At 32.9% G+C, this 17,089-nt stretch overlaps 1 protein-coding gene across 5 annotated transcripts in view; it reads right to left on the reverse strand.

The window, feature by feature from the left end:
- Positions 1-17,089, reverse strand: part of TNNI3K (TNNI3 interacting kinase) — a 280,116-nt gene that overhangs the window by 251,480 nt on the left and 11,547 nt on the right. For all 5 annotated transcript variants that reach the window (XM_028489254.2, XM_028489256.1, XM_028489255.1 and 2 more), the window contains 2 exons: positions 12,322-12,407; positions 11,121-11,218 (listed from right to left, as the gene is read on the reverse strand). In XM_028489254.2, coding sequence (XP_028345055.1) covers positions 11,121-11,218; positions 12,322-12,407 — 184 coding nt within the window. The remainder of the gene's footprint in view (positions 1-11,120; positions 11,219-12,321; positions 12,408-17,089) is intronic.

A 17,089-nucleotide genomic window follows, 5' to 3' on the forward strand; every position in this document is an offset into this window, starting at 1 on the left:
AGTAATGACAGTAAAGATGATCCAAAATCTTGGAAATAGAATGGAGAAAATACAAGAAATGTTTAACAAGGACTTAGAAGAACTAAAGAGCAAACAAACAATGATTAACAACACAATAAATGAAATTTAAAATTCTCTAGAAGGAATCAGTAGCAGAATAACTGAGGCAGAAGAACGGATAAGTGACCTGGAAGATAAAATAGTGGAAATAACTACTGCAGAGAAGAGTGAAGAATAAAGAATGAAGATAATTGAGGACAGTCTCAGAGACCTCTGGGACAACATTAAATGCACCAACATTCGAATTATAGGGGTCCCAGATGAAGAAGAGAAAAAAAAAGGGACTGAAAAAATATTTGAAGACATTATAGTTGAAAACTTCCCTAATATGGGGAAAAAATAGTCAAGTCCAGGAAGCACAGAGAGTCCCATACAGGATAAACCCAAGAAGAAACATGCCAAGACACATATTAATCAAAGTAAATACAAAGAAAAAATATTAAAAGCAGCAAGGGAAAAACAACAAATAACATACAAGGGAATCCCCATAAGGTTAACAGCTGATCTTTCAGCAGAAACTCTGCAAGCCAGAAGGGAGTGGCAGGACATATTTAAAGTGATGAAAGGGAAAAACCTACAACCAAGATTACTCTACCTAGCAAGAATCTCATTCAGTTTTGACAGAGAAATCAGTACCTTTACAGACAAGCAAAAGTTAAGAGAATTCAGCACCACCAAACCAGCTTTACAACAAATGCTAAAGGAACTGCTCTATGCAGGAAACACAAGAGAAGGAAAAGACCTACAATAACAATTCCAAAACAATTTAGAAAATGGCAATATGAACATACTTATCGATAACTACCTTAAATGTAAATGGATTAAATGCTCCAACCAAAAGACATACACTGGCTGAATGGATACAAAAACAAGACCCATATATATGCTGTTTACAAGAGATCCACTTCAGATACAGGGATATATGTATATGTATAGCTGATTCACTTTGTTATAAAGCAGAAACTAACACACCATTGTAAAGCAATTATACTCCAATAAAGATGTTAAAAAAATAAAAAATCATGTAATATGTCAATTTCTTTCCTTTTTTTTTGTAACAGCTTTATTGAGACATAATACACAGACACAATTACCCCCTTTAAAATGTACGATTCAATGGTTTTTAGTATATTCAGAGTTATGCAGCCATCACCACAATAATGAATTTTAGGACATTTTCATCAACCCTGAAAGGAATGGTGCACCTTTAGCTACGGCATCTCAATCCTCCTCAGCTGTAGGCAAAGACTAATCTACTTTCTGTTTCTGTAGATTTACCTATACTGGACGTTTCCCAGTATTTCTGGGATTGGATGTATTTCTGAATTGGACTAAATTGTTTTCTGTAATATCCTATCCGACTCTGATATTTTAATGCTCCCTGAAGTGTCCCATCAAGCTGCAAGGCAGAACCAAACTTGCTTTGGAAAGAAGACTGCGTTTCTGAGTGTGCAAATAGAGACATATAAATAAATATTTTAATAATGTGCCTACCTAAGCAGTTTTTCCTTCATAAACCTAATTAACCCAACATAGCAATTGTTATAGCCTGTTTGTGTTTGTAAAGATAAAAGTAATATAAGCAGTTTTGTAGTCTTCAAAGAACATTAAGGTTTCTTCTAGGACAAAGAACTATGCAGGGGTTCAGTATGAAATATATTTAGTTCCAGGTATAAAAATTTAATGGACTAAAGCTGCTTCATGTGTCATAGACATTGCCAATGAAAGGATCCATTAATCAGTGTAAAAATAACTGCTCACACCTACATGCCTCTTGTTGAAATAATTCTGAATTTATCTTCACAAAAGATATCAATGATTAAAGACTTCAGTGTGGTGGAAATACTTGACTTTGCTTGAAATTTTGAAAAAATGAAAGAAAAAAGAGAAGGAACACACTCTTAGATTGAGTACATGTACTCTTACTAGGGTAATATCTCCAAATTTGCTTTTGCCCTATTTTTTTCTCATCACCTCTACTGACCCTTTTCCAGTTTCCCATAATCACTTTCTTCCTGTGGGCTGCTTCCAATTGGCCTTTGAGTATGCTTGTCTTCTCTTTCAATAATATAGATATGACTTAACAGGGAGGAGCTAATCAGAATCTCTGGGAGTTTGGGAGAATGCAAATACATGCTGTTTGAAAAAGCAAATTGAATATTATAATTTCTTTAATTTGCTTTCACTTATATTTTATTTTTTAATTAAAATAATTTTAACAGACTGTGAATTTTTATGTTTATCCAAAGAGTCAAGACCTTAAAAAAGACTCAAAAACACAATTGTAGAAATCTTTCCATTATCCTACCACTTATCAAGACACTGCCCAATCTTGCCTTTTGAAGGAGCAATCAATATTCATTGCCTCCTTTTTCCTAATGCCATTTATTTTCAATCCATTTTCATACTTTCTACTCCCACAAATTCACTAAAATATCCCTTACAGAGATATCTGACAATTTCCTAATTTCCAATTCTAATGACCAAAATAGGACACTACTTTGTTCAATGTCAACATAATTCTTCCTCCTTTGAAGTACTTTTCTTTTTCCCAGTCACCACAGAATTATAACTTTATTCATTTATTTATGCAACACATATATTGATGAATATATACCAGGAATTGTTCTAAGTGCTCAAATAAGATAATAAGCAATTTAGATCCAGTCCCTGACTTAGTAGTGCTCATAATTCCTATCAGAGGTTATAAACAGGCCTCAACAGGAAATGATGTACATGGTTTGTACTGTATATGTGTACATGTATTTAAAACTAAAATTTGTGAATTAATGGCCAACAAACAAGTATCAGGAAACTTGATATAATTTCTGATTCTCTGAAATTTGGGACAATACTGGGCTTACATTCCTATATGGCAACGATTAACTGGACCTGAATACTGACTGCTCCCTTCAAATAGGGCATAAAATCTCTAACTTGCTATAGTGTCCACTGCTTTTTGTATCTCAAAAACATTGAGTCTATTAGTTCCCATTTAACTTTGCTGTATTATCTAACACCTTCATTTACTTATGTTAACTGCCTCATTCCTGAAAGCATGAGAGATTGTGACCCGCTAATCTAGAGGAAGATGAAGAGAAGTAACCAGGAAATGAAATATAGCATTATTCACAGTGCGATAAGGTGCTAAGAAAGTACATGGTATGTAATCCAGACCTGGGGGGGGCGGGGGGTCAGGGAATCCTCTTCAAGAAATAGTGCTGTCCAAAATAAGAACTGAAGGATATGTTAACATCTTTAGTTATCATCCCACTATATTTTCATTGAGAACATGTTCATTTAGAAAGAGATTATGAAGTATTTGGTTACTAAGAAGAAATGTGAGTATAAAAAAAAATCCATCTTAAAGATTGCTCTAATTTGTGGGTATAAATGTTCCCTAGTTCCTTAAAGTATGGATCAAGTCAGTGTTTAAAAGTAGCAATTTAACTGGAAGTTAAGTATGCAAAAAGTGCTTTGGGTCCTGGATTTAGGACAGTTTAAAAAAAAATCTCTCAACTTTGCAATCAAACACATATGCTATGGGAAAAAATATATATATATCAGGACAAAAGATACAGTGGTTTCCAGGCTATGAATCACCAGAACTAGAAAACTGAGTTTTCTGATAGGCATGGTTGTGTAGCAATAAGAACCTAGGTCTAGTGACCCAGACAGAAATAGGCTTGAATTAAATTTTTCCCTCCTTCCTTGTCCTTCCCCTTTGTAATAAATATATAAAATGATTTTTCTGAATGACTGGAATGAGATCTTGCTAGAAATCTACAGGATGGAATAAGTGACCATTCAATATCTGCTTTTATCCTGTGAAATGCTAAAAAGAATTTGACTAATCAAAATTCTACTTTTTATTCACAAAGAAATTTCATCAAGTGGTTTGTCTGTATATGTGAGGTTAAATTAGATGGTCTAATAATCTTTTGTTCATTAACATTCTTATTTAAAAGCTTTGAAACTATATAAATCTCAATTTTTTCCCCAAAGTCTTGTGTTTCATTTTAAGAGTACAATTTAGATACCATCTAAAGAAGTATGCCCCAAAGTGGAATGCAAATATGACAGGAGTCTTGTAAGGAAATATTCATTAAAGTGCAAGAAGAAAATACTAGAAATTCTGCTTATGTTTATTTATATATAAAGATAATAAAATTTTACCAATATTTAACACGAAAATTTACACTGGTGGTCTCAGTTCATATATCAGTTTGTCATGTGTTACATACAGTACCCAAAGTATAAGAAATCAATACTTGGAATTCCAAATAGAGAGAAGTTGAGAGTTGCCTGCATTTAATATATGAGTTTTAGCATTTAGTATATGAGGATGCATTATAGCTATGTGAGCCAAATTCAGTGGATTTATAGATTTTAATATCTTATTTTAACTGAATTGATCCTTAAAAAAATGGCATATTATCTTCAAAAAATTCCTGTGATGAAACTATAGATCAAATACATATTATTAATGTAAGAAGAAGAAAAGGAAAATGGCAGAGCTGTGTTTTTCATTCTACTTACCTGAGCTTTGTATAAGCTAAATTTCCAGGTAAAATTAATGTCACTCTAATTATCTTTGAATATAAATTTGTCAAAATATTTTGATATTATCAAAAATGATATTTGAAGTATGAATTTACATCCACAAATTTTAACACTGTCTGCCAAAGAGTTTACTTTGCCTTGAGCTATTTACTGGTGATTTGTATTCATGATTATAATTTATGAACAATTATATGCATTTTGAGGTGCTAATTTTATATGGCATATGATAAAAAATATTTGGAGTCCATTGATCTAAGTATAGACTTCATTTCTTTGATATCTAGTATTAGGTATTCTCATCTCTTCAGAATGCAATAATCCAGAGGACACGGTCCTTTTCTTTTTATTTTTCTGTGTAAAATGGCTGACACATTAGGTCTCTATTAAATGTTTGTTGAAATAGAAGTTCAACAATAATAATTAGCTTTTATTAAGTATTTACTATGTGCTAGTATTTTGCTGCATGTCATACTGCATATGGTTTGTCCTTTTTAAAACTGTAAACCACCCAATGAAACAGGTAATTCTATTTGCTCCATTTCAGAGATACAATGGGAGAGAGTAACTTGCCTAAAGACGAACACTATTAAGTCTCAGAACTGAGATATGAACATGAATAGTGTAGCTTTTAAGCTAACAGTATTTATTAAGGTACATTATTATATCAATAAATATCAAGTATTATTTGTACTAATGTTTGGGTACTCATTATTCTCAAGAGTATCTATCAAGGATCTTTTACAGGTCCTATACACTGAGGAATCAGAAAGAAAAAGACACTACCAAATTCGAATTTCACAGTCCAACATGTGAAATATAGAAATAAAGAAATAATTACAAGTGCTGTAATAAAAAAGAATGTGACTGTGTAACTGAAACCCAAAAGATAGTACAGTAAAATCTGAGAGTTCAAGAAAGCTCAAGAAGGCTCAATTTACCTTGGTTTTAAATAAATAATACTTTCCTATCAGGAAAATAAATTAAAAAGTATTTAAGCAGAAGAAATAAAAAGCATAAAAACACTGAAGGGCTTCCCTGGTGGCGCACTGGTTGGGAGTCCGCCTGCCGATGCAGGGGAAACGGGTTCGTGCCCCGGTCCGGGAGGATCCCACATGCTGTGGAGCGGCTGGGCCCGTGGGCCATGGCCGCTGAGCCTGTGCTCCGCAGCGGGAGAGGCCACGGCAGTGAGAGGCCCGCGTACCACAAAGAAAAAACAAAACAAAACACTGAAGTATGAAAGTGCTTAATCTAAAGAATGCAGTAATCTAGAACAGTGCTTTTCAAACTTTAGCCCGCAAACCTGCTTTCTGGGATTTTTTTTAAAAAAGCACATTCTGGTTGAATAGGGAGTGAGATTCTTCATTCCTAAAAATCTCTCATTTGAGGCAGATGCAGCTGATTCTCTGGCCACAATTTGAGTTGCAAGACTTGATCTGTGATCCTCAACATGTAGCCTTAGACTGCTTGCATCAAAACTGCCTTGACTCTTTGCTAAAAAATTTATATTCTCAGCCTATCCTAGATGTACCATATTAGATTGGTGTGAGATGGAGAGGGAAATATTTATTTTAAACCTGTAGTTAGCATATGATTCTCATGCACATTAAATTTGAAAACTATTAGGTTTGGAAGTTCAGAGACTGCACAAAAAGAGTCTGGAAAGTAAATTCAGCAAAACTGTGAACTAAGGGATCTTGAATATCTAATTTAGGAGTTTGAGTTTTATTAGACAGGCAATGGGTGACCATAGAAAGTTTTAAATTAACATTGACATTGTAGGTTTGTGTCTTATGCAAATACTTTAGAAGCAATCTAAAAATATATGGGATCACGACAGGATAACTTGTATGGATTTTCCCTACTGACAAGTAAAATCTATAAAGTGGAACAAAATATATGACACAACTATTCTCAGGCAATGAAGAACATGAAGAAAGAACTGTGATCTTGGGAGAAGGGAAAGATACAAAGTAAGCCCCCACAATATTCCATGATTGCCCTAGCCTTCTGCCTGAGAAAAAAAAAAATTCAACACCTTTAAGGGAAGATGACATAATGAAGATTTCTTGTAACAAATAATACATAATGTCTAACATGCAATAAAAATTGATAAGTAAAGAAACCAGAAAATGTAACATGTAGTCAAAAGGAAAAGCATTCAATAGAACAAACACTAAGGTAATCCAGATGTTAGAAACAACAGCTAAGGCACTTAAAGCAGTCACTAAAGATAGGTTCAAGAATTTAAATGAAAATATGGAAAAATAAATGAAAAGATGAGTAATCATAGCAGAGAATTTGAAATTATATTTTAACACTAAGTGGAAATTCTGGAACTGAAAATTACATCTGAAATGAATTACTCTTAGTAGATTAGAATCAGATGGCAGATGGCAGAGAAATGGTATTGAAACTGAATTCAAATAAAGAGAAATAATCAAAATTTGAAAGCAGAAAGGGAATAGAAAAAAATGAACAGAGACTTGGTAATATTTGGAAGATTATCAAACAATCTAACATACATATTTGAAAAAATAATGGTCAAAATTTCTGAATTTGATGAAAACAAATTTACAGATTTAAGAAACTCAATGTTCAAAAAGCATTGTACACAGGAAATCATACATAGGATTATTATAACCATCTGCTGAAAACCAAAGATATTTCCTCTTCTCTTACTTTCTTTTAAAGATATTAATGCTTAACAGAAAAATTCTAACAATGTATTGGAGATTATACATGTATAGATGTAAGGTATATGGTAACAATAGTATAAGAATAAAGATTGAGTGGAACTATACCATTGGAAGGTTCTTACATTTAAAGTGAAATAGGCCAATATTAACAGAAAGTACCTGTGATATGTTAAGGATCCATAGTGTAATCACTAGAGTCATCAGTTAAAAAATAATGCATAGTACTTTTTTCTCTTTAAATGACATTGTTAAGAAAATGAAAAGACAAGCCATAGAATGGGAGAAATTTTTTGCAAAATATATATCCAACAAAGAATCTGTATCCAGAATATATAGAAGTCTGTTATAATTCAATAAAACAATAAACCAAATTTAAAAATGGGAAAAAGGGTTCAACAGACACTATACCAAAAAAAATTTGGTGACAAGTAAATGAAAATCTATTCAATTTCATTAGTCACTGGGGAAATTCAAAATATTCATAATGAGATATGAATACACATCTAATAGAATGGCTAAGATAAAATATACTGACCATATGAAGTGTTAGCAAAGATGTGGAACAACTACAATTCTAATACATTACTGATGGGATGGAAAATGATGTAGCTAGTTTGGTAAGGAGTTTGTCATTTTCTTATTAAAATTAAAAATGCACTTATGATATGACCCAGCAATTTCACTCCTAGATATTGCCCAAGAGAAATAAAAACATAGTTCAAACAAAGATTTGTACAAGAACGTTAATAGAAAATTTATTTATAATAGTCAAAATGTAAAAACGACCATCAACAAATCCTTCAACAGATGGATGTTAAATAAACTGTGGTATATCCTTATAAGGGAATACAACTTTCCATAAAAGAAAGGAATTACTAAACACACAACAACAGCATTATGATAAATGGGAGAAACCATATATAAAAGAAAACAAACTGAATAGATTGCATCCATATAAAATTCTAGAAAGGGGAAAACTATAGGGATAGAAAAGACATCAGTGGTTTCCAGACGTCAGGTGACATGGAAGAGGGAATCGATTACATAAAGGTATGAAGGAACTTTTGTGTATGATAGAAAAGTGTTATATCATGATAGAAATGATGGTACATGAATATATACATTTTCAAAAGTCATCAACTTGTACAATTAAAATTGTGAATTTTATTGTGTATAAATTATGCCTCAATAAATCTGACCCCTTAAAAAAACCCAACAAAACAAACAAAAACAAAGCAAAACAACAACAACAACAAAATTATAAGACCTAACTATCTACATGGAATTTAAAAGCTAAACTTCTGCTCTGTTTTTACTAATGAAAGCAGAGACGCCCTCATTTGTGAAAAATACTCAGGTCTGAGGCAGGCTCAGCATTCGGGGGTGTGTAATTGAATGTCGCCAATAAAACGATTTGAAAATCACATTATTCATTTTGTGAGTATTAAAAATAAAATAAAGTTCAATTGCAATATTTCTAAAAATCCAAAGAACTGTATAAAAATAATTGTTCTGTATGCATCAAAAATACTAAGATCAAGAAAGGCAACGAAAGGCAGAGAAACTCCTTCAATTTAAAGGAGACTACAGAGACAAGAAAACTAAAAATATATGATTCTGGATTGAATGCTAAACAACAAAAAAATAAACAGCTATAAATGACAGTATTGGGATAACTGACCACATTTGCATTTTGAATATAGATTAGATAAAGAGCATAGTATCAATGTCACATTTTTTGATTTTGATAATTGTACTGTGATTATGTAAGTGAATTTCTTTTTTCTTAGGAAATAAAGATAGAAGTATTTAGTAGCTATAGGGAATGTTGTCTTTAATTTACTTTCAAATGATTCTGAAAAAAATAGAGTGATGATGGAGATGGGACAAAATATAAACAATTAATAAATCTGGATAAAGTGTATATAGAAGTTTCTTGTAATAGTCTAGAAATTATTTTGTTTAAAATAATACTGAAATAAGAATTAAAATATATGGGGGAAGAGAATCACAGCCCAAAATGAATCAGATGCTTACTGCAGTAGTCCAGGGAAGGTATAATTAGAACTAGATTTAATACAATAGTAGTATGAATGGCTACTTTATATTGTTTCTGTGTTTAAAGTGAAATGGTAAATTTAATTTGTTTTTATCTTTGTTAAGAAATAAGTAATCATGCATTCTGTTATGGCCTCTTAAGAATCTTTGCCTACCTTGTGTCCTAAGATTCTAAACTTGTTAAAATTTGTTATAAAAAAGTTATAGTCCATATATCCTTCTGTAAAATATAAGAAAACAGAATAATTAGAGCAAAGAGAACTCTAAAAATGGAAATTTAGGTTTGATAAACAGAGGTGGAAGAATTATATTTTCTTAAGATTGTAGGCTTAGATCATTCAGAACCCATTTGTGTGGCTGTGTCATGCTAAGTCTTGGGAAAATGAACTAATACAGAAAGAATCTCCCAGAAAGTCAAATTCAGAATTCATGGTTTCACAATACCACCTCCTGCCATTCAGCAGAAAAGCTGGTGTCAGACTCTATTTCCTACACCCTGAACTCAGTCTCCATTCAAGTTTTGTAGGATGATTAGTAGGTATTAAAGACAATTTAGCACTTACTGACACTTTTTCCCAGAAGGAATCGGACAAATTGACTAGGCATTGACGGGGCCTGAAAAAGGATGAGCATTACAGCATTTGCATGACGAATCACAGGAATATGTGAATGTGAATCATGGGAAAATATGGCTCTCTTCCCCCACAGTGATAAACTCTCTAAAGGTTGGGGGAGGGTTGCAGAGCAAAGTGAAAGTGATCCAGATACAAGCAAAGGGCTGTCCCCATCCCCCACCTCTGCCACTACCACACCTGCACATACAAAACTGAAATAAAATCCTGTCACAGACTCACATGACATTGAGAAAGAACAAAATATTTTGCAATATAACAGTAAGACTCAACTGTACTTGATTCTAATCATTATCCTAACATTTACTGGATAACCAACTTGAATCTTCAATTTTCTTTTCAGTAAAATAAGGACTAATATGAAACTCACCAAGTTATTTTAATGATAGAAGAAATAATGTATATAAAACCTAGTGTGATATTTAGCTCATAATAAGTACAGAGTAAGTTAAAACTTACTACAATCAGAAAATGAACATTTATATTTAATTTATATGTTACATAAATTCATATTTATGACAATCTCAAGGATCTGTCCCAACACTGAGTATCCCAGCCTTTCCAATTCACTTTTATATTTACTTTATAATCAGGTACTGAGATTATGTTGGAACCAAGGATTAATGTAAGGAAAAGAACAACTGAAACAAAAGTAGGAGAAATAAAAGAAAGAAACTAAAGAGAACCCTAGAGGTATATTTTTATTAAGGAAAACATGCAGAAAAATGCAGCTTCAATGTGCTTCTTTCATCCTCAAATGCAACCTCATCTTCTGCACAGAGGCAGCTTGGTCTCCTTGTAAGGAGCTCTGGCAAGAGAACCAGAATGCCAGGTCTTAAATTCTGGCTAACCACTAGCTAACCATGTAACCCTGCAGATAATAATAGTATTCATTCTCAGGGTTCTTGTGAAAATTAAATGAGATAAACATGGAAAGCAATAAAAAAGAATGTGTTTTGATGATATCTGCTCAACAAAGAGTTAGCTAGAAGTTTATCCAGTAATGGAATTCTGTGGTCACTCTGCATATTTTCCATGATCACTAATTTGCAAAAGAAAAAAGCCTACAGAGATATGCATCATCCTTGGTTCTAATACAAAACTTTTGTACCTTGTAAACTGCCAAATGCAAGGCTGTAAATCCATTTCTTGTCAGTCGAGATGGGCGGAGACCTTTTAACATAAGGGTTCTAATATGTGACTTGTTGCCTTAGAGAAAAAATGAAAAAAGTTAAATTGTGGGGATAGAATAAGTGATTTAAAAGTCTCTCTTTAACTTGATGATAAATATCACATTGATGTATGAAAATGTCAGACTGCTGTTCTGGAGGCCATTTGTAGTTTTCTGTTAATTGACAGCCTTACTTAGTAGTGAATATTTCTACATTTATAAAACTTTGTATCAGTGCTGTATATTTTAATGCATTTGTGTTACATTTTTTATTTGGTGCTCTCCTCATTATGTTTTAAAACATTAAAACATGAAAAAATTCACCCTATTAAACTATTTGTGAAAAAGCTTAGATAGAAATCTAGCTGTGCAGGATTTGTCAGAACATCATTAGCAATGGAGATTATTTAGATCAGAGAAATCTGGAGAAAATGACTAAGGTTGGGAAGGCGTGTTTAAATTTGGGAAGAAGATCTGTTAAGTAGGGTCTGTTTGGGAGGAGTGGTTAAGGGATATGATTAGTGTCAATACTATACATTAGTGTTCTTTTAAAAACTGAGTTCAAAGGATACTAGTTTGGATTAACCAAAAAACTATTCATTCACTAATTCAGTAAATTTACTGAGTACCTACTATAAGCCAGGCACCATCCTAGGTGCTTGGGATATATTAATGAACCAAACATAACAAGGATGAGCGAAATTAAACTCTTAGTCTTCACTTTGATCAATCTTCACTTTGGGATTTTATCTTTGGCATTTATTACCTTCCACATATCTTACTACAGACTGTGAAGCAACTGCTTGATGATATTTTGGGAAATGCTTTAAGTGCTTCTGAATTTAACCTTATCCGTGACTGGCATGCACGATACTGAAACATACTTTTTTTTTCCCCCAAGCAAACTTGATTCAAGGTAGGAGCACAATAAAACTTAAATTCAGAGCTAAATCAATTGTAATATCTGCCTGGTAGTTAGTTACTTCTTCAGCTAAAGGTTATCAGGGTTCTAGGGGCAAAGCAAAAGAGGAAATTGGGTATGAATAGAATTAGAATTCTCTTGCAGACTATTAAGCAGTTCAAATCACTGACCATATAAACATATAGCCATCTTATAAAGTATTGAGTTCCAAGCACTCACCTCCACAAATGCAACATAAATGAAGTAGAGACAGACCATTTTCTGTGCGGTAATTTAAATTGACTTTACTGAAGGCATCATCAGAACTGAAAAAAAAATTTTACAAATGATTACAAATTTCAGCTTTTAGTTTATCATTTTTCATTTGAAAAATTATAATAGGGAATCCTGTTACTACAAATTCAGAAATATATCTTTTCTAGGATTCTTTTGTACCTAGAGAAAAGAATTTTGAGTATACCTCTAGATGAATAATAACTAAAATCATGAGAAAATAATATTAAAAGTTTGAGAGACCAAGTTTAAATTAAAGACTATCATACAAGTTCTATGTTCTATGTATAATTTGAACTTTACAGGACACCTTAATGAATTAAAATTTGTCGATAAGTAGAAAACACAGGTATTTGAAAATGAACCCATTTCTCTCACAATCAAAACCTTATATAATATTTAGGGAGAAATTCAAGAAATTCTCTCCAAAAAAAAAAAAAAGGTAGCATTTGATAAGAGACTGGAGAAAAGAATATAGTTCCAATGTATTACAAATTCTGCCTGAAGCAAAGTTTCCTTGTACTCTGACTGGGTCAGATTTCACAGTTAAAGAAGGTCTAAACTCTGATAAGGTACTATGATACAGTCCCAGGTGAGAAGAGAAGTAGTGTTAGTGATTCAATTAATGAAATCCTTGCCTTTGAACAAAGACCATTGCACCAGGAGGGCCCTAGAGAGCCGTAGGTAGCCTTTGAAAAGAATGTAAAGCTAAAATTCTCGACCTCTTGAGGTCACTGGTACTCCCAGGACATTTTTCAGTAGAAATGAGATCATAACTTTGGCCTCCCAGGTTAATTTCAAGCTGCCTCCTGCCTATTTAAATCTCCAGCAGCTTTAGTGAGATAGCAAAGTCTTTGGTGAATGAGCCTTCCATATCATTTGTAAAGTACTTACACTTGAAAGGTACTATAAATTCAGAACATTATCATCAAGGCACCTAGTTAAGAACTTCAAAAGCTACTGAAATTTTAAAACAGAAAAAGAAAAGGGTGCTATTCTCCAGGATGCTGCTAAAAAGAGAAGCCTCTAATTCCAGGGATTTTGAAGGATTTCAGTGAAATGCTTTAACTAGAAATGGCAAGTCCAGTAGTTTGTTTTCACAGACATGGGAATATTGCAGAACTTTCTCACCCTCTTCACTTTCTTGCTTTCTATGTTCAACTTCCCAGTAGCAAAGTCCACAGACATAGTTACTCACATTGAGAAATATACCTCAACTTGCTTTGGAATGCCACACGTTGAAGTACAATGAACACCAAGTCATTTTTACAAATGTTGCTAATATAATATAGCAAGGAGCCCAGGATTTCATGAAAAATAGTTAAGAATATAACTCACTTCTATCTGCACCTTCCTCAGCTCAATGAACAATGCAAACAAACAAAAAAATCTGATGAAAATACCACTATTTAAAATGTCTACCAAAGGAGCCTAATTGTAAATGGTATAGCTATTTTATGGTATGAACAGAAACTTTATGAAATAATATGGTTCTTGGAAATATGTGGCCTTTGCCTGAGCCAGACATCTAAATTCTCAAAGCCAGGTGTATTATAGATGTCTGGGAGAAATTCAACTATAGGTACTACTAAACAAAGTACACTCAGCAGCCCAACTTGGAAATGCATTCATAGAGGTCTTTTCCATGGTTATGATTCCAAATAGTACAGGTTTTCTGAAGAGCTGAACTCTGCTTTAAAGCTAGGTATATTGGATTTCTCTCTTAAAGTTTATAGGAAATTAGTGTCCATAAATAAAAAGGAAAAGAAAACTGTAGCTAGCAATTGATTGACAGTGATTCAGAAGCTCTGAGCTGCTTTGGCTTTTCTTCCTTGGTCCTTCCATTATCTAGCAAATGAAACACACAATAAGAACACAAGACAGAAAACAAAGTACTGGAGTGGGGCGGGAGAGGGAAGCCCTCTGTTAAATGTAAAGAACTATACAACCTTCAGCCTAAGAGAAAAAGAGAGAAGGAAGTAATGATACTTTCTTTTGAGCTAACTATAACAAACTGAATGGCAAATACTGAAAGAAGATAAAGCTTGAGAACTCCTCTGTAGCAATAAACCCTTGAGAAAAATTAGTTTTTCAATGTGTATCTCTAATATTATACAGCAATACCTACCATGTTTTGATGTTTTAAAAGTGGAAAAAAATCATTTCAGCAGTGTAAGTACTTCTTAAATCTTGGGCCTTGTATTCATACCAGGACTGAAATCCTATCCTGTTCCTATCTTTAAGGAGTGCTTTTTTTGTTTGTTTTTTTTTTCCAATTTGGGCAAGCTATTTAACCTCCTCAAGTCTCACTTTCTTCAGTTATAAAATTATTAAAATGATTCATATGACATTGTGTTGTGAAGAAAAATGAAATTAAGTGCTTACTATAGTACTTGATACATGATACATTATCATTACTATTTTTAGCAAGTTTACTGTGAATGTACAACTTTCCTTTTGTAGTCTAAGTCTTGAGAGAACTTTAGCACAATTTTCAAACAAAGTTTGAACTTCTTTGACCTCTCACATTTCACAACCTGTAAAATTTCCCTATTTTGACCAAGTTCACTGTTGTGACACCTAGTACCTATCAGTGATTCAGAGCAACTACTAGAATCACAGTTTTGTAATACAAGTCCAGCAGCATCATTACTATGGGGAAGGCATTTTCAACACTGGAGATATTAAAAGAACAATAAAATCCAAAGGAAATAAAGGTTGTGCTGAAAATCATTTTATTGAGAAGGTACACTCAATTGCTTTCTTTTTCCAAGTTCTAACTTTGATGATATATTCAATCAGTCTGGTACAACACCTACTGAACACCCAACTGTGTGCTCCACCTCTGTTCTTAATGCTCATTTCAGGTTGTTTTCAACAGTCTACTTGATAGGAACTATTCACTAATTCCTGGATCGTTTAAGTGTGTCAGTCTTGGGAACATGCACAATAGAGAGAATCCTGCAATTGACCTTAGCAATAGTCCTGATCTCTAATGTTCCAAGCAGCTTTGCAACGAAAATAAACACTGAATAAACAGAAAAATAAGGCGATAAAGTCCATTGCTTTATTTTTAAAAAACACTAAAGTAATGTATATTGTTTACATAAATAAGACTGAAAGTATGAATTATATTAGAGACCTTTTATTCAACAATCATTCTTTAACTTATGGAATCTTACACTAGATTTGACCATTCATAAGTAAATCAGTATACAGTCCTAAATAGCTCCTTGTCAAAACTGAGCTGTAGTCTGTCTCTTATTTATTTTCCTCTTGAATTCTATTTTCCCTGAACTCATGCAACTTCTGTTAATGCCAACAAAATGAATAAACAGAGAATAGACTCCCACAGTGTTTGGCAGTTAAGTGCAATTTTAATAGTAAAATTTTTATCTTAACTTTAATAATTGGAATGTATTTTTTTTTTAATGAGAGTTACTTTGGGGCTATACTTGAATCCTAATTCTCACTTCCTGTTAACTTCTAGTCAAATGTTCCTGTCAAATGTTTGATACATGCAATTAAAATATTCGAGATTTTAAAGCAATCATTCCTAGGGGAGATATTTTCGCTTCTTTTGCCTCTTCTAAAGGAACTGTATGTGTCAAATTCACTGCCAATTGAGCATCACTTATGTATTCTAATATCCTAAGCTCAATTTATTTTTTAATTTTCCCTTACATTTTTTATCACCTGCCATGCCCTACTGTAACTTAACACATCCTAATGAGTTCACAGTGCTTGCTGGTGCATGAATGAAGTTCTTAATTAAAATGAAGTCACTATATGAATATATTTCTAATAGTAAATTCTGTCCTTCATCATTAAAAATGGTAGTTTTGGGCACAAAGGTTACTTTCTTTCTTGTAGCATAATGAACTCTCTTCTTAGCCTTTACCTTTTATCCAGAAAAGTATGCAGTTTTGTGATCCAATTAAACTTCTCATGACCTCATCCTTTCAAGAAGATATCTGACATGTTCACAAATGGAAACTTATTAAAATGTAACATTTGAACACTTGGCCAAAGCCAAAATATTCAGATAGGTAGATACATTTCTTAAATTAATTCATTGGCTGAAATGTAGGTAAAGGCGAAGAAAGTAGAAAGAAGGTAAAAATTTGTTATGGATCATCTAGTTTCCAAAACTGATAATTTAGGTTTCAAATGGCTGGTTGTAACTTCTTGTGCAGTTCTTGATGGCTGCTGCTGATTTCCCCCCAAACAATAAAAACAGAAGAATCATCAATAAGATCTGTTCCCAAGATATATCCCCAAGAAATATCCAGAAACATATTTGTCCAATATCTTCCAGATCAAACCTGCAAACTAACAATATGAAGCATATTCATTCTTTCATTCATACAATAAACAACTATTGAGATACAGTGGCAGGGTAAGAATAATTAAGGATGATAAAACTGGTACAATAATAATTATTATCTCATAGGGTTATTGTGAGGCTTAAATGGGTTAGATCTTGTAAGACTTTTATAAATACTAGCTGCTATAATAACTATTTTTACTAAAGCATTGATATTATTTTAACTTTTTTATTGTTTTGCTTGGCATTTGAGAAGGGGGATAGGAAAGTGAAAGGGAAGATGGAGGCAGTATGGGATAGGAGGGAAGAATAGTGGGAGGACAAAAGGGGGAGAGATAGTGAGAGCGAGTGATGTACTAAGCTAGAGAGAAAGAGACAGAGACAGGG

The sequence above is a fragment of the Physeter macrocephalus genome, chromosome 4 (genome assembly GCF_002837175.3).
Source record: "Physeter macrocephalus isolate SW-GA chromosome 4, ASM283717v5, whole genome shotgun sequence".
Lineage (NCBI taxonomy): Eukaryota > Metazoa > Chordata > Mammalia > Artiodactyla > Physeteridae > Physeter > Physeter macrocephalus.